We start from the raw sequence: 22,248 nt of genomic DNA, 5'->3' as shown, positions 1-22,248 counted from the left end.
AACATTGAATATTTACACATGAAGTGGCTTCTGTGGACAAATGCTTCCTAGGCCACTACTGCAAACATTTAATAATAATTTACAAAATAACCTTTCTCAAAACTAGAGTGTATAATGAACAAATGGAGTCTGGAGGTGAACTGAGGCTGAACATTATATTGTAATGTTATAAAAATAATAATTTATGTGAACCACCAATTATAAGCTGCATTTTTTACATTGTAAAAAAATGATCAGCATTTAAGTAATTACACACAGAAGCTTACTATCTATTTTTACGAGACAAGGTGAACAGACGTACTGCACATTTTTAGTTTATTAGTAATTGGAACATAATCAAATAATAACAACATAACAATGATAACACTCATTAGTTTACATACATACATCGTACTTTTTCCATTACAGTGAATTAAAAAGTGAACTGTAGTCTGACACAGGACATGGTCACAGTCTACATTAAGTCTCATGTCCTTACACTGGAGTAGCACTCACTAGTTGATATTTTTCATGTAAAAAAACAAAACAAAACAAGAACAAAAGCAAGAAAATTGTTCACTGAACATGTCTGCGTTACTTTTCTTTGGCAAGAACAGTTTGAAACATCTTGTGGGAGAAACACAAAACGGGTCTTTGACATTTTGAGGAGCACAATCCTCTAAAGTAGAAACTTTACATTTTCAGAACAAGTTCAGCATTTTGCTTTTGTCCACTCAATCCCAGCTGTCTACAACAGGTGATGGTAAAGACGTCCCCTTTAATTCCTGGGCTGGAATAAGATCTTCACAGTCGCACATTAATAATTGGAGGCTATTGTAGAAGCGGCACAGGCACTTAAACGACATTGACACTGGCATACAATCTGGTACAATAGTCATGCAGTGGTACAGCTTGGCCAACATGACCCGTGAGGTAATAATTAACATACCGAAGAGCTGAATGAAGCGTGGTGTCTATTGATCCAGCCGCTTTTGCAGCAAAAAGACCCCAGTTTTAAACGTTGAATACCCGTGCAACAGAAATAAAAGGGAACCAACTTTAGCATCAGATTGTATATGTACAGTCTTATAGAAATATACACATCTACCAATTAGTCATCTTTTCTACAGTGTTGGTTTGTCTTTAGCTATCAAGCTTGTCCACAGCTTTTGCGGGTGAAGGCAAAGCCATCCAGTTTGCATAAACACTATCATTGGCATATCTTGTAAAGACTGGATTAGTGGCATCATGTCTGTTGAGCGGTACCGGGCTCTTCTCGGGCCAGTTCGGGTATGACATGCCTAAAAATAAGAACATATCATTTTTCTGCACTCAGTGAAAGATAAACAGCGTGCAGACAGTAAGGCTCTCAAATCAAACTCTGTAGTGCCTGTCTCTGAAACAAGTCCTGATTTGACTCTCAGAGGTGTCAAGTTATGGCTTTGTATATGCTACATAAAGTGAAATGTCATATTATTTATTGGGTTCTTTTGTAATGTATCAAGGATATAATGTTGCTCATGCCCCTATATTTGACCTATGGCTGCCTTCCTGTTACTGTTCAGAAATGCAATAGACAACAAGTAACTAGTCCAATATGTTCTTTACTTTTAGTCAATGTCACCTGAGAGTTGCGTTTAAAAGCCTTACTGTTTCTCTGTTCAGTATTGTGAAATCATTATAGATTAATAGTTAATATACATTAGAAAGTCAGGAAATTTAAGACAATCTGGAATAAAAAAACACAGTGAGTGATTGACTGAGCGAGGACCTGTTTCAAATGTTACACACTGTTTCTTCCACTGCAAACAACCAATGAAATGATGGCAATGGAAATGTCATGGAGTGAACAAATTAACTATCTACAAATAAAATGCAGATGACGCATGAGTATGAGCAATGCCATATAAATTATAATGAAGGGTATATTCAATATTTACAATATTTAGGATTTTTGGTCATCATTCATGTACATTAGAAGCAGGTCCAAATAAAACAAAACAGTCAAGACACAATATCTTTTTTCACTGAGCCTCTCATTTACGATGAAATGGGAGATATGTCAGCATTAATCAGCAAAAGGCATGCCTAGGTCACAGTCACACACACTTGACTACGGAAAAGCCAATCACAACTTGCCAAAAAAGAGAGCTTGTGTTGTGTGTCCTGTTTCTAAAATCTAGTAAATGCATGGGAGATTCTACCATAGAGCTTGTTTTCAATCCATGTGGAGGGGAGGGTTCGAGGGAGAGGGGTGTTATTACAGTCCACTAGTGGTGTGTCCTCTTCAGAGAGGGCGTCGTCGTACAGCAGGGCGTCAGCTGGCGTGGACGCAGCCAGGTCCAGGTAATCCTGGCAAGAGCAGATGAAGGTGTGATTAGGCTGATTACTGAGGAGAGGAGTCACAGCACGCTAAGGCTGAGTGTGCTCATGCTAATGGTCAGACACATGCGGTGCAGTGACGTCTACTGACAAGGTCCTGGGGAAAATCTGTGCAAATACTTTCTACTCATTACACCAAGTGACATGCCCACTACCTCTTTTTGATAACAGTGAAGAACTAGCCTGCTGTATTCTGGGATGTCTGCATTTCCTTGTCCTTAAATGCTCTATATTTAGCCTCACTTCAACAGCCGGAGCCTGACTGGTATGTGATTACGCTGCCCAAGGCACCATTTTAGCATTGCTCTTCAAACACTAATTATGGTATGTAAAACATTTGGGAAGAGTGACAGATCATACAGTGAAGCAGTGTATATGTTGTCCAGCAGAAATGATATACTGCTCATTTTGGGCCAGCTGCAAATCCAAAAGGAGTGGAAAGCAAAAAAACTTTAACATCTGACTGTCAGATCTCAATGATGCATCACTGAAGGTTTGTCAAAATTGCGCCAGTAATGTACGGAAAGAGGCTGATTAATAGCTTCTCCTCGCTTCTTTCCTGTGGAAGAATATGAATAACTTATTATAATGTACTGTATAACTTCACCATACCCGACTTTTCACCATCATCTTTTCCAGTTCTTTGCTGATGTCTGAGAATGTCTGCCTCTTGTCTGGTTCTTGTTTCCAGCATCGAAGCATCAGGTTATACCTGCAGAGGGAAATGTTTTTAAGTGGGTGAAATAAGTATAATTTCATCCTCCCAACAGTAATTTTCCACGACTGACTGTTTTAATGTGGTGGAGGGTTATTGCACTCAGGAGAAATGAGGAGATGCTGTAGAGTAATAGAGTGGTGCTCACATTTCCTCCGAGCAGTTCTCTGGTCTCTCCATCCTGTAGCCAGTCTTGAGCAGGTTAAAGAGGCGTTCAGGAGCAATACCTGGGTATGGATTTCCTCCCAGAGTCACTATCTCCCACAACAGCACACCAAAGGACCAGCTGGAAACAAAAACAGGAGCTCGTAAGAATATTTCAATAAATAGAGAATGGAATAATCCATTTAATTGCTTAAAGAAATAGTTCAACATTTTGGGAAATACCCTTATTTGTTTTCTTGCCAAGAGTTGGATGTGAAGATTGATACCATTCTAGTATCTGTCTGTTAGCTTAGCTTAGCATAAAGCTAGCCTGGCTCTGTCTGCAGGTAACACAACTGAATACCAACACCTCTAAAGTTCACTAATTAACATCTTATATCTGTTTAATCCATACAAAAACCCAAGTGTAAAAAGGACACCTTGTGGTGTTTACGAGGGGTTATGTGGTGTACTATTTCTTGGCTGGGAGCATTAACTTCCCTTGTTGTTTTTACACTTAGATAATTAGTGTGCATTATGATTTTGTTACCATTGGACAGAGCCAGGCTAGCTGTGTCCCCCTGTTTCCAGTTTTTATGCTAACTAAAAAGCGAATAAGTGTATTTCCCAACATGAAACCATTTCCTTGATGATTGTACTCACACGTCACTTTGAGTTGTGTAAATGTGATCAAACAAGGATTCTATTGCCATCCATTTAACAGGTATACGGCCCTGGAAAACAGAGAAAGACCTTGTTAATTTTTATCTAAAAGATTGTTGTAAATATATCAAAATTAGTACTTTTCTGTCTCTTTTCTTTACCTTGCTCCTCTTAACATATGAGTCCTCTTCATACACATCCCTGGAAAGGCCAAAGTCTGAGATCTTCATCTTTCGTCCTTCAGCTACGAGGATATTTCGCGCTGCAAGGTCCCTGTGAACAAGCTGTCAGACCAAAATGCTCATTTAAAGTGTGTTTCAGTGCTTACACAACCAAATGACATTTCAACTGCTTACAGTGCACACAAATTAAGTAGTTTCAGTTCTTCCACTTCGACTGAAATTTAAACTACTTTCACCAGAACACGTCAACTGACATTTCAACTTCATCTTTTACTCCTATGATGACATTTCCTTTCTAGTTTGAATACCTTCATTTCCGCCAGGTATTGCATGCCTCTGGAGATCTGCCATGCAAAGGAGATCAGGTCGCCCATGGTGAGCGCCCTGTCGTCTGGGTTCTCCAGGTAGCTGGAGTTTCGGTTGGAGTCCCTGCCCATGTAGCTCGGGCCAACTTTCCGACTCTCGCGCAGGAAGTTGCGGAGTGACCCATACTTGGCGTACTCCACAATCAGATACAATGGACCTATTCAGAGAAATGCAGCACTTAGTCTTTATGTGCAACACACATGCCCTGAGAGAGGATGGCAGGAGGACTGAGGTCTTACCGTCCTGGCTGCATGCTCCATACATCTTTATGACATGCGGATGGTTGACTTGCTTCAGTAAAGTGAATTCTGACAGGAGGTCACGCAGCTCACTGTGGGAGGCGTTTTCTGTTATGGAGGAAAAGAGGGGATTGTAATGATAAAACCATGCATCTCTTCAGACATTCACTCCTCATATATCACCATTACTTCCCCACTTGTCTGGTCTCTGTCTGGCTTATCTTACCTTTAAGCATTTTCACAGCCACAGTGGTGTAACCAGCTTTTCCTTTCAGCCTGAATGCTGTTGCCTTGACAACTTTCCCAAACTCTCCTTCTCCTAAAGTCTTGCCAAGTACAAGGTTTTTACGAGGAAACTCCCACTTAGGATCCTCCTGTTGAAAACACATAGAAAAACATATTTTTTGACTTCTTAACCGTTTCAACATACCATGCTGAAGAAATGTCTGTCACAGGGTGAAAGAAGCAGCTTACAGGTATTTTAAAGGTGTCGGTCTCAATGGATTCCTGCGAGCCCCGGCGTAAGTTGTTAGCAGGGAAGCTGATGGGGTAAGCCTGAGCTGGCCGGCGGAAAGTCATCTCAGCAGACGCAATCGGGGGCTTGGGTGAGTTTTTGTGGTACCGGTGGATGAAGTATGAGGACAGGAGGATCGAGACGATGAAGGAGAGGAGCAGAGCCGTGGCAATGATGGTCTTACACATGTCGTCGCATATCGCCTCTGGAGGAGAGTATGTTGCACAATGCTGTCATTTTTCAAGAAAACAGCAATCCATTTCTGGTTCATTCTTGAGATGACATGAAGTAGGACCTCTTGGCGACCGTATTTCACTTTATTAACAACAGTTTTGTGTGATTTATGACAACTCACCCTCAACATCTTCCTTCTCACAGAAGCAGCTCTCAGAGTAACAGTAGCAGGTTCCATAGCCAGCCTGGATCCCGTTCCTCAAGCCTCGTTCATGACCTCCGATAACATTTTCCTCTTCAGAGACAAATAAAGCGAGAACACAGTGAACGTAACAGTCAGAATGGTGAATGATTTATATGTGATACAAAATGTGCTTTACATCCTTAAATGAGTGCAGAAACCCATCAGTGTAATAAAAAACAAGGCATGTGTTTCTTACTTGTACAGTCTTGTGGGCATATTGATATATCTTTGCTTTCAACTGCATCACAAAAGCTATCTGGACATGTCCGCAGGTCAGGGGAGCAGGTCGAGTAATTTTCAGATATTCCTGGAACGTAGACACAGAGGAGAGAAAAACTTAAGTGGGAAACCACTACCAGATGATTTTGAAGTTTGGTCAGCTTGTCTTGATGTTAACCTGGAAATAAAGTCCTTAGAGGTGAAAAACGTAGCGGTTTAAACAACAATACGTCACTGAGGGGACTTTCTTCAGCCATCATATGGTGTTGTTAGTGCTTGTAATTATCAACACATTTTCCATGACTCTTGTTGCTTCCTGTTGCAGAAAGGATGTTACTGAGAAGGATACATGTGCACATTCTTTAATTTGTTCCAGTACAACCATTCTGGTAAACATGTTCTCAGTGACAGTCTCATTTGGTTTTAGTTAAATTACTCTAAGGTCTCATAATTAATATGGGCATGATTCAGTGATGTTAAAATGTTTTAGATTACAAAGAACAGATCTTATATTAGTTTATTACAAGTGTTAATGAAATAAAATGTACCTTTTTCACTGCCTTGCCTCCACTGGCATCTCCCTGTTGTGGCCCCCAGGCCTCGGACAGACTCACAGTCGCCTCGCCGTCTGTTTTCTGCACAGGACAGGAACTGCTGGTTCTTCTGACTGGCCTTGTTTGCTATGTACAACAGTGCCAAAAACACACATAACCATGGAGGAATCTTTAAAAGACATTTGGGAGAAGGGAAATCTGTTGAAAAGAGTCTGCACATGTGTGCCTACGGTGGTGTGGAATTAGTTAGGAAGTGAAACACAAACTGTCTCCTAAATAGCAGCCAATGATCACTGTATCCAGAGAAAACTAAACTAATGTAAGATCTTTTACCTCCAAACACGAGCATACTGTGTGCACTTAACTAATGTAGATTAAAGATTAGCACAGATTAGATTATGATGTGAAGAATTAAACCAACTTCCTTTTTAAAACCTTGTGAAATGTAAAGTGGACCTTGGCTGTTACAGTCTCACCTTCACCATCTAGGATGATGTGGATCTGCGTGCTGGCCTCCAGCTGTGTGTGCTCCTCCTGAGCTACAACTAGGTACTGCAGGTCCTGGCACTCGGGCCTGCGCAGCGCCTCAGAGTCGTTCACATAGAGCAGTCCCCATATCTCGTCTGGGGCCTGGGTGATGCTCACGGCTGCGTAGCAGGACTGCACGTCAGCAGACACGTTCTTATCTGGCACCTCAAGGCGGTATGTGACACTGAAGCCATCAAACTGCTGGCAGTTTTCCACACAGACTCTGCCAACCTGAGAGGAGATGGAACAAGAAAATTTGAATGACAGTGGGTAATTTAAGTGGAAAGCAAACACCTTTATGGACTGCTGTATTACAGAGATACCAATGAATGAATTACAGTTATTGTATTTTTCTGCTGAGCCAGCAGGTGGCAGTCTCTCAGTATGTTTAAGAGTGAGTCATCACTAAGTCATATTTTCAAGCTGTTAAAATGGCTATGGTCTCTATACAGTGAATAGAATTAACACTGTCAATTAACTGTTAAGTAACACTAAAATGCCTAAAACTGAATTAATATGAATTTTATTTATCAATTGTTGGGAAATAATTTTGTCAAGTCACTTTCATGTGTGGTCTATAAATAGCTTTACTTGATCACGTAATGTATTACTCGACTGTACTTCAATAAGAAACATCATTCTGATGGTGGTATTTTGAATTTATGCATGCTGACTAGGCATGCATATGGCCCTGGCAGATTTAGGTTTATCAAGTGGGTATTTTCTAAAGGTATTCCATCACATTGCATTAAGTACCTACAATTGAATTGTTTTTAGTATGAAATGTTCTCTTTGTGTTACTATCCCTCCACCACAGCTCAGCAAGAAAACCCTGTTCTGTTGAAACACAAAGAAGAAGAAGGAATTTTGGACTAAAAAGATTAGAACTTTGGGAGATTCCCTGTTGAGTGCTGAAGCTTCATATCAGCTTTTTTGGATCCATACCTTGGGCTCTCTACAACCAAGGGGCCTGAATGAGGGAAAGACTATATGTTCTGTCTCATGTTCTGATGGTCTTTGTGACCAACTGCTTAGATAATAAAATGTGTGTTTGCAATGAAGAAAAGTGTGCAGATGTTTTATGCCCATCACTTAATTTGAAATCGCATTAGGAAGGGACTTCATGGCCAGTTTGTTGATGTGTAATAATTACAGCGACCAATAACTCACGTGAATAATGTTTATAAAATGTCTACCTATTCTTTAAGACAGCCACAGGCTAAATAGAGAGTTATAGATTTGTATGGTAAGTAGTCATGAGTACCTGTGCATAAACAGAAGCTCTGCGTGTCAATGTGAACATATGTGTGATGTTGGAGAATTGGATGTGGACCGGTAAGATGGTGACGTTGAAGTGCAGCAACACTGTTCCCTCTAGACCGGGGTACATCGTGTCATTGACCACGTAGTCCAGCTGCAGGGTGCGATTCTCAGTCACATACAGGTTCCTCTTCAGGACAAGCTCTAAAATCAAGGGGGAAACATGAAAATGTATCTTAAAAACTACAGTGTTCATAAAAACAGATGCATTTTATAAGTAGCCTCTGGATTACTTACGGTAGGCGTGGACGGTCTCTCGAATTCCTCCACGAGCAGCTTTCTTTTCACTGAAGGTGCCTTTAACGTAAAATGTTTCTTTTATCCATGGGTCACTACTGAGCAAGCTCCCCACATACTTATTGTGACTCTGGTTTATGGGATAGATGGGGGTTAAATCCCTGTCAAAGACGAACAAAGTGCCAAAAGTGCCACCCTGGGAAAAAATGGGAAAATTAGAAATTTGAATCCTAATGTAAAGAAGATAAAATTAGCCAACATTGTGTCTATAAAACAATCAAAACTGATCAAGATCAGGGTTATATTAGTCTTCACACCTTTGTCCGATTGAAGCTGATGATAATATCTGCTGTGTCTGTTCCATTCACGTACGGTGCGTTATCATCCTCATCATTGACAAAAACATCCAGTGAAGTTTCCACCTTGGTGATGACCGTTTCTGTGCGAACTGTGCAAACCAGCAGGAGTCTGTAGCACTCACTCTCCTCGCGGTCCAACGGAGCGGTCACCACCAGCTCTGTGGTGTTCTCATTGACAGCAAATGGTGCTGGGGTATCTGTGGACAAGAGGAACAACAAAAAGTCAGGTGTGTATGTGTCTACAGCAACCGTATGAACGGAATATACTGAGTCAGAGACGGTATGGGTGTGATTTTAAGCAAGACTACTAACTTTAGCTGAACAGCTGCCACTGTGGCTACAAGTGACGGTAATGGAATAATAGCAATTTGCTAAAATGCTAAACTAGTGTAACAGTAGAGCAAGTGGAGACGAGTTATACAGTCAGCAAAGTGACTCAGTATTATGTGTTATACAGCAATATGTACCTAAAGTTTGCTAACATTAGCTAACATTAGCCACCGTAAGCTACTGGTCATACCAGACCAAGTATGGCTGTAGCTGAGTGTATTAAATTGAGCAATGGTGCATTTTATTGCTTATGAATGCAACTTTTCATTTGTAAGATGAAGAATGTAAAGAGGTCTCCACCTGACTCCACATTGTAAGAGATGGTGTAGTTGGGGCAGACGTTGAGTCTGGTTAGACGTCGGAGTTGCCGCAGGGCCCCGGGGAACCTGTTCTCCATGATGTGGGGTTTGGAGGTGTCTCTGTGCGGGAAGCATAGTTCCTTTTTATCTGTCTGAGCACACTGAGGCATCGTAGCATTGACAAAGTCCAGGGTGATCCGAGGGGAGTTGATGCACTGTGGCTTCTTGGTGAAGTTAGGTAACACCACGGCATGCAGGAACAACTTCTTCACAGACCATGACTTTTGATCTGATGAGACACAGCCAAAACAAAAACAAGAGGCATTTTTTAATCTCAGACAGTGCACTTTTTGATGACTGAGCTCTTTTTTGCCCGTATGCAATTACATTATCATCCTGAAGGCAGAAACCTTATTAGTATGCAAAGAGCATAAACGTCAAGAAACTAATTTACTTTCATGTGCAGAGGATACCTGGCACTGAAATGGGACTATACATTACCATTAAAATGCTCGTATCCAACTCACATATCAAGGCAAAGTCGCTCTCCTCCAGGGTTTTATTCAAGGACAGTATTCCAGTGTTGATGTCCAGGTTGAACCAGGTGCTGTAGGCTAGATGTCTGAGAGACCTCCAGCACAGGTAGAAATGCGGCTGCTCAGAGCTGCTGTCCAGCATGGCGTGGACCTGGAGGACCGGCGTCCCTGCTGGCTGGCCAACGTACACCGTCTCAATGTACTCATTCTGAGGGACGTACAGCCCTGTTGCTCCTGCAGAAAGAAGACATGAAATAACCAGATGTTAAAAAACAGGAAGCCAAGTGAGTCACAGGGGAATTTGGTTATATTCCCTTTAAGGAAAACATTGTGATAGCTGAAAAACAAGGCCTGACATTACTGCTGATCTTATTACAGAGCAGGATAAACAGCAGTTATCAGACATCTCTTTCTGGATATTTAACTGTGGGAACAATACCCACTGACAATGCTGTCTGGCCACTGAATGGAAATTAACACATACATGGAATATGACAGGCTCTGTTTTTTTCCTCCTCTGATACGTCTTTCATCTCTCCTGTTAGCGGAAATTGAAAGGAGAGCTCAAATGACACTTATGCAGCTCTTTTAATGAATTTCTCATATGATCAATAACATGTGGTTTCCGATTCTCCTTGTGTTCACCTTGAGAAGTTTAATTACAAGGGATCACATGATATGGTAGAAATTAATCATTACCTGCCAGAGGGGAGTGTGGGGTGTGTATGTGTGTTGGGGTAATCCATAAAGAGCTATAGCAGGCTGTGTTTTACAGGAAAATGGAGATCTGAGTGTTCCTCCTGTAATTGTATCCCTGTTATGTTCCTCTTTGACGACGGTAGGCGACCATTTAGGGAACGCACTAATGTCATTAGCAGACAGCAAAACTAGATTTTCTATTTCTGTTGGTGCAGTTGAGGCCTCGGCTCTGGTTTCAGACAATGATTTAATTTTGCGGGGGTTGGATGACAGGAGGCCGAGCTGATGGATAAAATGTGGCCGTCCTTCCTGAAGGATGGAGATACACTCAGGGAGGCTGCAGCCCTTTTTATTAAAAGTGTTCCAGGGACAAAAACAAACAGCAGGCCACTTGTTTGTTAATCCTGCTGGGAAGGTGGGAGTCAGTTTCATGACTCAGATTTTAGGGATGATTTTCCATTTCCTCAGTCTATCCCAACCAAATTAGAGCTATTCATGCTCACGCTTGAAAAATATCTTGAGGTCTTATCTGGCTGAGGATTGCATAGTTTTTTCCTCTGTTATTGTTTTGAGCATAGATTTCGCCACCCAAAATGGTTATCTTATGGTGCTGCTATCAATAACGGTACAATCAAGACAGGAAACAAAATAAAATATTTTTAACTATATACTCACATAGACAACATATGACAACATGTTTCTTTAAAATCTGAAAATCCATCTAAGAAAAGAAATATGATTCACAGCAATGGATGAGGTATTTACCCACAATCAAGACTGGCTATATTTGTTTCTACCTGAGTTTCATAGTACAGGATATCATTCCAAGTGAATTTAGGATGTTATCAAGGAAGGGATCAAGCTGTAGATTTCAAACCATACCATAGGAGCATAAAAAAAGATCAAAAGTTTCCTCTTAAGTTCTGTATTAAATGGTTCAACATGGATGGATGGCCTTGCTATAGTAGTACAACATAGTATAGTTATATGTTAAATGTTATGAAATGTAACTCTCAGCAATAAATGCACTCTGAATTTGCTGGAGGTAACTTCAATAATAATATATAGTAGCTACAAGAGCTGAATAACACAGAGTATGATGGTTTTATGTGAGAAAATAGGGAGAATGCAAGAAATTCATGCAATCTCAGTGTAGGTCTCCATCTGTATACTTAAAATGACCATTAGAGGGGGCCATTATCTTACTGACACAGGCCCAAAAGAGTTGAAAACTGCAGCTCATTATCATTATACATTATTAAACTAATGTCTGTACTAAACTAATAAGATGCTAATGATCCTAGATTAATTTGTATCTTTAACAAGCTAGAAAAATACTCTTTCCACAGCCCTTTATTAGATCAATTAAAAAAAATGAATTGAATGTACAGATATCTTACACATGACACTGTCATGAATCAAACAGAGCAGATGACAGCAGCTCTACAAATAAAACTAGAGGGTCGTGTTAACCAGTGGGAGCTGAACACATTTGTGAATGCTGGTCTTGGCTCGAAGCCACGGTGACTGGACCCCGTGCAACACAATTTGTTTATATCATTCAAAATTCAATTTCTTTCCAGGACTGAAGCCAACATAAAGCAAGCAGTTTATATCAAAACTAATTAATTGAATGGATCAGGCCTCTCTTAACAAATGGCATCTTTGGTCTGTGAAGCCATGATGAAGATTTTCCAAAAGCATGACTCATTACCTTCCCTAAATGATGCATAAGAATGATGGAAATACAGATAGTAAGATTTCACCTCTTTTGAATGACCACGGATAATCATTTTACAAAAAAATGATGCAGGGCAGGTTTTATTTCAATTCTATGTCTTGGGAACACTGAAAAATGTTCTGGTCAGATTTTGACATAGGCTATGGATGGACAATAAGCTGTTTTCGGAACAGCTTTGACCTCCTATGACTCAAAGTGGGTAAACATTACCATCATAAGCAGACTTAGGCCACAGCCTTCAAACACCTATAAAACAAATGCTGAGCTGCCACGTATACTGTCATTTCTTCAAAAGCTGGAGTAAGTAATTTTGCAAACAAAGCCAGTGTTTGAACAGGAGGACTCTTGTAGCAATCCGTGTTTACAATAGATATCATGTACTGCCGAGTGGATAGTGAAATTGAACCCTCTCACTCATCAGTACATGTATGCTCTTCCTGGTTGCCTTTCAGTTTCCTTGAGTTAATTATGGGCTGTGTCCGTTTTGTCTCATATTTTAACTGTGGAAGGACAAAAAGGACACAAGCTCATCACAAAATCTGAAACCATGTGCTTTGTCGGCCACAGACCACATCGTGTCTAGGACGGGACTGAGATGAGAGGGTGGAACGCCCTCTCCGTCGTCCCAGACAAAGACAGGAACTCAATTAGCTCAATGCGTGCGTCGGCTGATAGATTTACCAGCTATGAGCTCATGTGCTAGACTAACCCACAGGCTTACTAATCTACCTCTGTGAATCCCCCTCTAAGAAACAAAACGTGGACCTCCCACCCAGACGTCCTTGCTGACCATCCTTGTCAACGGCATGGCAGACCAGGAAAACTGTATGATTCATTCCCTCACTAATCTTGTTCGTGAACTGGAGTTCCTGCGGTGAGCGCTCAGCCCAGTGCCCTTTCTCTCCCAAGGTCAACGTGCGCTGCATCTGTCCCTGGTAACGACCCATGTATCTGGCAGCAGACCAATCAATAACCATACTAATCAACAGCGATGCTGATTGTTTTCCACTGATGAGACAGACGGGGAGGAAGGCTGATGGCTGCATGTGTGCAATCTTCTTCGTTGCACATAATATGGACCCACTTGTTTAGCTGCATGGCCACAGAAATATTACATCTACTGCACGGGTTTAATTTCACAGCCAACTCCACAATTTAGTCCATCAATATCCACATTTTCAAATAATCCATAATCTATTACAAAGCAGCTGTGGCCAGCGGCATTAAGGAGCATATCACCCAGTTATATCATGGTGATATAAACACAATAAATATCATAATCACTCTGAAACCTATCATGATTACTCTGCTTCCAAAGATGTAACAGTTATGGGAATGGTTCTCTTCAAGGATTCAATTAACTAAAAAGCTGCACATTGAGCTATAATTCCACTTATGAAAGCTATTATTGATCATAATGTTTAGAAATGTCTCCCTCTTGGTTTCTTGTGCCAGTGAGCATGACTGCTTCGTCAAATGATACTGGATACAGAACCTGGATTTAATATAAACCTGATTGTGATGCTTTCAATCTCAAAACAATGAGGTGTAATAAGGAAAGAAAGTAATTTCCTGTTATGATGACCCAGTCATCAAACTTTTGAACACGATATCTGATCTCAGTTTGGAGGAGGTAGTCAGGCTCCAGGTAGATTACTCAGTTTACCATGATGCATACCGTAACATAATAATCAATTACCCCATAATGTAATCCAATTAGCCCTCAGAGAATACAAGAGCTGAGATCCAATGAACCATGTTCATCAGTCATCAAGAAATCTAATAGAACATCTCCTTGGGGATTAGCTGCAAGTACAAATTCAGTTTAAGAACTCCTGTGGGAATGACAATGGCATCAAAAATGGAACACGTGGTACATCATGGAGCTCCAGACTGAGTTTGACGCAGTAGTCATTAGACTGCTTTGATAAAACATATCTATCCTCATCACAGCTGTGGTAAAAAGCTTCAGATTCACTGACATATTCACAGAAGTAGGCAAAGACATTAGCTCCCTGTGGCAAAATAAAGTAAAGTAATTTTTATTTGCATAAATATCACAGCAGTGCTTTGTGCGAAATGCTAAAGTCAGCAACATTATGGTTACATGCTCACAATGACATTACTAACATTGTGATGTTTAGCAGGTTTAATGTTTACCATGTCCACCATCATAGTTTAGCATGTTAGCATGCTAACATTTAGCACTAAACACAAAGTACGTCTGAGGCTGATGGGACTGTCATTAGTTTTGCAGGTATTTGGTCACAAACCAAAGTAGGCTATTGGACAAATTAAAATGTTGGCCTGATGATGGTGCTAGATAAAAAGTCAGGGGATCATTAAAGTCATCAGGATTCCTCCTCTGGGGACCATTAATGTTTGTACAAAATTTCATAGCAATCCAGTTGTTGAGATATTTCAGTCTGGACCAAAGTGACAACCAGCAGACAGACCAACAGCGCAGCATTGCTATTCCCAGAGCCACGCTGCTAGCATAGCTAAGGCGGGCATGCAGGTATAGGCTACCTTACACATATTGCTTATTAAACATTTTTGTCATTGTATCAAGAGGTCTGTCGTGCTAATGAAATAAACACTTAAAAACATTCCAATGAATGAAATATAAATGATATTAATTAATCAATAAAAAAGACTATATTTCCACTTTGCACTTACCACGTTAACAGTGGTATGTGTTTTAGCACCATTAAATCTTTACCACTTTAATTCTGAGACATCAGTGCCTAAACTAAAGAGAGCACTGTTGACATGACTAGTACTATTAGCTTCTGACTGCTTGTTACATTGTGTGTCAGCACATCAGGTGTCACAGTGACTCTGATGGATTACATTATGGAAACAAAGGGAGGAACGTTGCTTTATGGCAGAGAATGGAGGGCGCTGATATTCCAGCACAAATGGAAGTGAAGCTTTCAGAGTTCCTGGCACTGGCAGGTGGTGGTAGGAGTGAAAGGCCAGTGGAAAAATAATTTCCACCATGTTTGCCCTCTTCAGTAAAGTGAAGGATCAAATAAATGGACACAGTGATGCCAGGGTGCGCTGGCAGAGGAGGGGCAAACTGCAACATCTCTTTTTGACAAGAAGCATCAGGGTTTAAATGATGTTTGACATTAGAGAATTTGTCAAATCTGTCCCCACAATAGTCAGTTTTTTCACACTAATTAGAATTAATTTGCCAATTAGATTTTCATGTTTAAAGTTGGTACACTTAGCACCTTTACAACTGCAAAGTACTACATTGACCCACATCCAGTACTGCAGCATCACACGACCATGTGGAATAAAATGAGCTGAGCTCCTTCTTTGTTTCATTCATTGTTGTAAATGATGGGTCAAACACAGCGTGCACCGCTAGGCAACTGGAAAATAACTTGTCAAGACCCATGTGAAACGAGAAGACTAAATGCCCCGAGGGCAAAATTTCAATCAATGTCTCCTTGTCCTTTCACCACAGCAAATTAGATTCTACCCGTGCATTAGAGGGAAGTGTGACCCCGAACTGACGAGAGGATCAGGCAGAGAGCTTTGACAGGTAGAAGCAGCATCCATGCAACGCCAGCAGCAGCAGTAGCAACAGTCCAGAGTTAGAGGATGGGAGTGAGACTCTCAGCAATGGAAGTAATAATGAAGTGGGTGATGTCCCTCCATCCAGACATGATATTTCAAAAAACCACTGGTCCAATTTGGTAAAAAAAACTTACTGGGATGTCACATTTTTGCCAACATTTTGGTGATTAAAAATTGCCTAAGCTGGCAAAAGGAGGAGCTATAATTGAAAGTCAAAATGTCAAACATTGAAAGGCTGAAACTGCTGCATCACTGCTCTGATTCTAATAAAACTATGGATGATGCAACTTTTTGTTGACTGTCCCAATAGGTATCAGCTGCATTTGTGGCAGACAGCATGTTCACTGTTACTCATTAACTTCTTTTTTGACTTAAACATGTTAATAACTTTGGGCAGACTTTCTTAGTATGTGTAGCTTATTGTCTTTTCGGGGAATGGGAGGGTTGGGGTGAGATGGGTGGAGGGAAGCTGAGGCCAGATGGTGAGACATGTGCCACAATGTTTAAAAAAATCAATAAACTTGAAATAACTAAACACCAAAAAATACATTCCCTGTGCCAGTGCCATAGACAAATTATTTAGTTTTTCTAGTAACAGCTTTAACAGAAAGTTTTTCTTCCCAAGACATAAAGAGTAGCGACGCTGTTTACACAACTGAATATGAACGCTAAACTCTACAGCAAACAACTTGTATCATGATGTTTTCTAATTACACTAAAAGAAAGGTAGTGACAGCAAGAGTAGAAAATTGACAAGATTTATAATGCATCCATAGGCAGCACAGGACAGAAGCTTTACTAAATCAAATAATTTAATAAGGGGCTAAATCAAATAGCAGCATGTATCAAATGAGATTTATTGGGCTGGTCCTTCTCAAAAGCAAAAGATGCTGATGAAAATGATCGTTCTGATGCAAGGAGAAGGAGGAGCAGCTAAAGAGGCTGCAAACATGGCTTCCTCCTGAGATGGTGGGGTCATCACTAGAAGGCAAAGCAGGGTCAAAGATACAGTAGCAAGGTCACGGTGGAAGATAAACGGATCGATTCTTTTATGTGAAAACATCTGTGGGGAAGTGATGGATTACACAGAAGTGTCTGTTAAGAGGATTTGGTTAATTTCAATAAAGGCTTTCACCAGGTTTAGTCACAAAAGGTACTATTGAGTTTCTAAACATTTTGTTTACTGCTGCAAGGCTTCCATTCCATAGGCCTTTATCGTTTCTTTAAATTAGTCTAAGTCATGAGATCTCATTAGCCAGCCTGCATTTAAAAAAATCTAACAAATCAAGAGCAGTTTCAAAAAGCTCTCTGGATGCACACCAAAGTCCATAATCTAATCAAAGCCATGAGTGACCAGAAGATTTTGTGCCTCGGATCTTCTCAAACATGATCGCAAGAAAACATTTTTACATCCAAACTGCAACCAACTCCATAATCTCTAACTACATAAACAAAGAAGTGTCCCAGCCTCCTTTTCACTCTAATTCATGTCTTGAACTGCTTTACTTCTTCTACTTAACTCTACTTGTAAGTGCAGGGCAACGCAGCCACAATTACAAATGATGATTACTCTTATAGTGAGCACTGATTGCCAATTTAATGTTTGATTACCTCAGCATGAAACACTAATCAGTACAATCTAAACAAATAATGAAACCATTCCTTAGTTTCTAACAACTATTAGACTGGCATGGTGATGAAAACTCACGTAAGAGGTTATGTGATACAACATGTGCATCCCAACATGATTAAATTACTTAGAAGATGAAGACTGACACTTAAACTAATAGATTGAATCACTTTTAAAGACGTGCAATGGTTATACTGTTAAGGATGTCAGCAGTCAGAACATCCTCCAAAAGTGAAACAAAAACATCATCTTGAACATATACAGAAAAATCAATCAGATGTGTCATTTTGAGAGAAGTTAACGTCTGAGCTGCAATCTGAACGCTCTGTGCACTTGTATAACAGGCGATATTTTCCTAAAGAAAACAAACAGCCAGTGTTTGCCCAGAGATAGGAGCAGCTGCTGCACACCTGCCTGCAGCTCGCTTCTTCTCCTCTCTGAACAAGTGTAGGTCTTTTGTTGCAAACAAGCAGGCAGGTGAGGGGCACCGCGTTTACATAGGGTGTAGATTTCAGCACCCATTTAATTACCATCACGACCTTGACATTCGAAATCGAACTGGACCGACTGTGGTCATCTATAAATATCAGGACAAATGCCTGCTTCAATAACAGTACATGTAGAACAAAGCAGAAGTAAGATGTAAATATATGCAGGGTGGGGGACAGGAGCATCATATCTACTGTAAGTGTGATGTGAATCTTCATCTCTCAGCCCCTGTGCACTGAGCACTACACTCTCTATTACAATGAAAATTAAGCAGAGAACATTACATAAAACTGTAGAACCTTAAAAATTTCAGGAAACTACTCCCTTGGGCGATTACGTAGGACTGTAGTTTCTTGGTAGTGTAAGCCCACTTTTGCAGGCAAGAAATAGCACTGACCCTCTCACATGAAATTGAACCTTTTTCACATCTCAATTCCACTAAAAGACTGTGATGATAATCTTACTTTTTCACTCTACATCCCTTATGACAGCACTGATAGTAACCTCTGTTAAGTTTTCCAGAAACAAATTCAGGAGTTCCACACAATGGCCTATATTTGTCCAAGCATCACATCTGACATACTTGCTGCACACTGAGATTTGCACACTCCTGAGCTATGAGAGACACTTTAAATATAGACTGTATGGGAGGACAGTGTTGGTACAGTTGGGCTGTGGGATTGTGAATGGGATTATAATATTATGATGTATGGCTGTATTCATTTGACTCTAGGTTTCAACGTGCCATACCACGCGTAACAACCAGCGCACAATGCAAGTATCACCTTCTGCAGCATGAAACAGTGCTTCTTGGAAAAGCCTTAAAACTCACTCTGCTTCCAAAACGTTACAATTTCGCTTCACACACCAGCCAATTTCATGTGTATTTGTCAGATGCCATCTAGACTTCAGGTCCACTGGCTCTGTTTTCCTCTTTCCTCTCTGCATTTCTCTTCACTTTCTCTTCTTTTCATCTTTTTTCCCACCATGATAGTCAGTTTTGCAGTGAATCATAAATTTTGTGAATTTTAAGTGTGTCCCAAACCAAACATATTTTAGTTCCTGCTGTGCTCATACCACATGTACTTGCCTTTCTGACTGGCAGGAGAGCAGGAGATGAAGAAGATGCTTTAAAACAGAAACTGATGCTGCCAGATTAACAGATAATGTCTCAAACAGATAGAGGATATGAAGTGTAAAGAAAACACAATTTCAAATGCTCTACTCTGGATTAACATTTAGACTAGACCATTTTTAAAATTTTATTTAATTACATTTTGTTTGCATACATAACCCTATTTTTTTTAAAGCAAGCCACTTGGAGACAAACTTTAGTGCAACATATATTTAAAATTGTTTCCAACTTCATCTTGTGTCCCTTCAGCGTGAGTCAAACAATGAAGCTGATGATGAAGCTTACCTTCCAGCAGCAGCAGCACCACCACCACAACGATGTTTCCCCGAGAGAAACCACAACTTGAACCCATATTCGCGAACCATAAGTGAAAGTTTCTGAACGAAAATGAGATTCAAAAAAGTTCCTTTGAGCGACAAATCAAAAAAAAAAAAAAAAAAAAATCAAAGCGATAAAATAAATGAGGGCGTTGTATAAACCAGTGTGTGCCCTGTGTGCGCGGCTCCGGGAAGCCAGATGAAGTCCTCAGTGTCCCATAGACGGGCTGCTGTGCGCGGCTCCTGCTGCTGGGCTGACTGGCTGGCTGGCCAGGGGGAGGAGGATCACTGCTTCACTACTCACTGCCCCGCTGCTTCCGCAGCAGCAGGCAGCACAGCATCTACAGGAAATTTAAGAGCATAATTTAACAGCAGGTCAGTCATCTCATTAACACTCAGCGAGGGGGAAATTATTAACAATTATCATTAAATGTGTAATTATTCATTTTAAAGGCACAGGCACTGTTTTCAAAAAGGGTGTCAGCTGTGTTCTTTTTAATCACTGCTTCATTATAACAGACTTTGAATCATGTATGTATGAATTTTATTTATCATTATTATTATTATAATCATTATTATTTCGCATCTAGCCCCATTCAGTAGCACCAGTGACATTTGTATACTTACTTCAGTGGATTTTATACAACATTTAAAAAAAAAAAGTCATTTGAGATCAAGGTTTTAATCAGTGGCTCAGCATCAAATCAATGAGGGGCCAATGGGGAAGTAGCAGGGTTATTTTAGCTAAATGATGAACCATTTCACTGCTGAGTTGCAGCTCTAAACACCATATGGATAAATAACATTTCACTACTAACCAGCATACATCTGCAGTGTCTGTCTGCTCATAAATTACACTGCCAGAACAAAATCAGCTAATTACCATAAGACCAGCTGTGTGACTCTGGTCAAACTCTGTGGGACCTTTACCCTCTCAAGTCTTGAGTGTGTGTCTGAGGCTGAAGATTGTGTTAAAGTGAGGGATCTCTCTCTGTGACTGGATAGTGTGGAGTGATGCATTGCTGCAGCCTCGGGGCAAGACACCAGTCACTCACACAGCAATCGCTCTCCAATCAATGTCTCTGCATGGAGCACTGGCGCTCACTGGGCTGCAGAGGGGACGGCAGGGCTTCTCAGGAGCTCCAGCAACTTTCACCAAGTGGAAGAAAACATATTATCACCACCACTGTTATTATAATTGCACCTGCTGTCTTCGGTTTACTCAGGTTGTCTCATTTGTATCAACTGGGCTATGTGTATACTTGGAACCTGCTGTTACACTGAAAATACATGTTGAAAGCCTGATAATATCCAGATTAGCTATTATATTCAGTTTTTTTGGTAGTCTCAGGCACACAACCCTGATTTAACCTTCAACTGTACACAGGACGCTTCTATCTAAAACCCATATCGATTTAAAATAAAGTTATTCTTTCAAATTTTCCAAGAAAAGATGGGATAATGGCCACTTTCTTCAAGATATCATGTTGTCTTATTATGTGAAATTAATGTTAAGATGTTAACAGATACTGTACTCAAATGTTCACTTACACTATATAGGAGGGCAAATGCTGTATCAAGGGAGAATGTGGGGATCATTGCATGCATGCTGCATGAGAACATTGTATCTGGTATAAAGTTTCCATATGACAGACAATAGGTATCCTGAGACATATGCTCAATGAGAATCAATAAAGACAAGGAAATGTGGTGGTGTAGTCATGGTATGTGGAACCACAACGGTATCTTATGGGCTTTTTCTGACAATGCTAGAGCGACAACAAGTTTAGAGCACTGTGGCTCTATGGGTTCAGCAGAAATTCAGTCTGAAATATAAGCAGAATATTCATCACTTCCACAGTCTGAACATTCTTATTTGGAACCTTTTGATCTTTATTAACAGCATCTTGTGATGTTTAATGTGCTTTGAGCTCATGCAGTCATTTAGCTGACTCAGAATGAGTCAGCTAAATACAAAAAATACTTAAATACAAAACTTTATTATTGCATGCAAATACACAAAAGATATCTTTAGATCTCTGTGGTGAGTCTGTATTGATTTAATTTTCTGCTCATGAAGATGCAGCTATGCGTTTACATTGCTGGCACAGTAGTTTGGGAAAGCAATTATGGACTCGAGTACTGTTCTAGAAGGCAGGAAGCACCTACAGGGATTCAAACAACAACTTCTGTTAATAAGACAATTACCAAACCCACTACAGCTTATTACTCAATGTTATTACGGCTTCTGAGGAGTGTGTAATATGATTTCACTCTGGAAGAAGAGCATGATGCGTTATCATTTCATTAACTAGATGGTCATTTCATGATCTACACACCACCTGACCTGATTCTCAAGGCACACTGATCTGAGTGTGTTCAATACTGTCATGTATACATTCTCCAAAAATATCTATAAACCATTGTCAACCATGTAGAAATAGTATAATCCAAGAGTAAAAATAAACCCTGTTTCAGTAGGTAAGTAGCTTTGTGTGTTAAATATGTAAAATGTAAAACATGTAACGGGCTCAGGCTGTATGAGGGGGCTTGTCGTTGTTCTCTGATGAATTGGATTTGTGTAATTTCCCTGATTTTCTAATACAATGAGTGCAAGAGGTTTCGGTCCCATTAATGACACTCCTCTGTGAGCTGTGCATTT

At 40.3% G+C, this 22,248-nt stretch overlaps 1 protein-coding gene across 3 annotated transcripts; it reads right to left on the bottom strand.

The window, feature by feature from the left end:
* Positions 1-298: 298 nt before the first annotated feature.
* Positions 299-19,818, bottom strand: ret (ret proto-oncogene receptor tyrosine kinase). 3 transcript variants are annotated; one of them, XM_044215297.1, is made up of 20 exons: positions 19,555-19,818; positions 9,976-10,218; positions 9,450-9,737; positions 8,778-9,016; positions 8,461-8,656; positions 8,168-8,367; positions 6,858-7,134; positions 6,370-6,501; positions 5,799-5,909; positions 5,540-5,653; positions 5,145-5,389; positions 4,897-5,044; positions 4,671-4,778; positions 4,374-4,588; positions 4,045-4,167; positions 3,884-3,954; positions 3,225-3,362; positions 2,974-3,073; positions 2,184-2,331; positions 299-1,280 (listed from the first exon to the last, which is right to left on the bottom strand). In XM_044215297.1, exons 1-20 carry the CDS (start codon positions 19,619-19,621, stop codon positions 1,123-1,125), a joined length of 3,321 nt encoding a protein of 1,106 aa, XP_044071232.1. In that variant the 5' UTR covers positions 19,622-19,818; the 3' UTR covers positions 299-1,122. The 3 variants fall into 3 exon arrangements, with proteins under 3 accessions (XP_044071232.1, XP_044071231.1, XP_044071233.1); XM_044215296.1 differs by having other exon boundaries at positions 6,852-7,134; positions 19,555-19,816; XM_044215298.1 differs by having other exon boundaries at positions 1,143-2,331; positions 6,852-7,134.
* Between the last annotated feature and the right edge of the window lie 2,430 nt (positions 19,819-22,248).

Source organism: Siniperca chuatsi, linkage group LG11, assembly GCF_020085105.1.
Source record: "Siniperca chuatsi isolate FFG_IHB_CAS linkage group LG11, ASM2008510v1, whole genome shotgun sequence".
Lineage (NCBI taxonomy): Eukaryota > Metazoa > Chordata > Actinopteri > Centrarchiformes > Sinipercidae > Siniperca > Siniperca chuatsi.
Note: the sequence above shows the minus strand (reverse complement) of the source record. Positions and strands in the feature narration are given on the sequence as shown.

What these genes read in the sequence shown, in the direction of transcription:
- ret (XM_044215296.1), bottom strand. Translation starts at nt 19,621, where the DNA reads ATGGGTTCAAGTTGTGGTTTCTCTCGGGGAAACATCGTTGTGGTGGTG. An exon ending in CCGACACCTTTAAAATACCT is followed by an intron (nt 5,045 to 5,144) that starts GTAAGCTGCTTC and finishes TGTTTTCAACAG; the next exon opens with GAGGATCCTAAGTGGGAGTT. An exon ending in TACACAACTCAAAGTGACGT is followed by an intron (nt 3,363 to 3,883) that starts GTGAGTACAATC and finishes TTTTGTTTCCAG; the next exon opens with CTGGTCCTTTGGTGTGCTGT.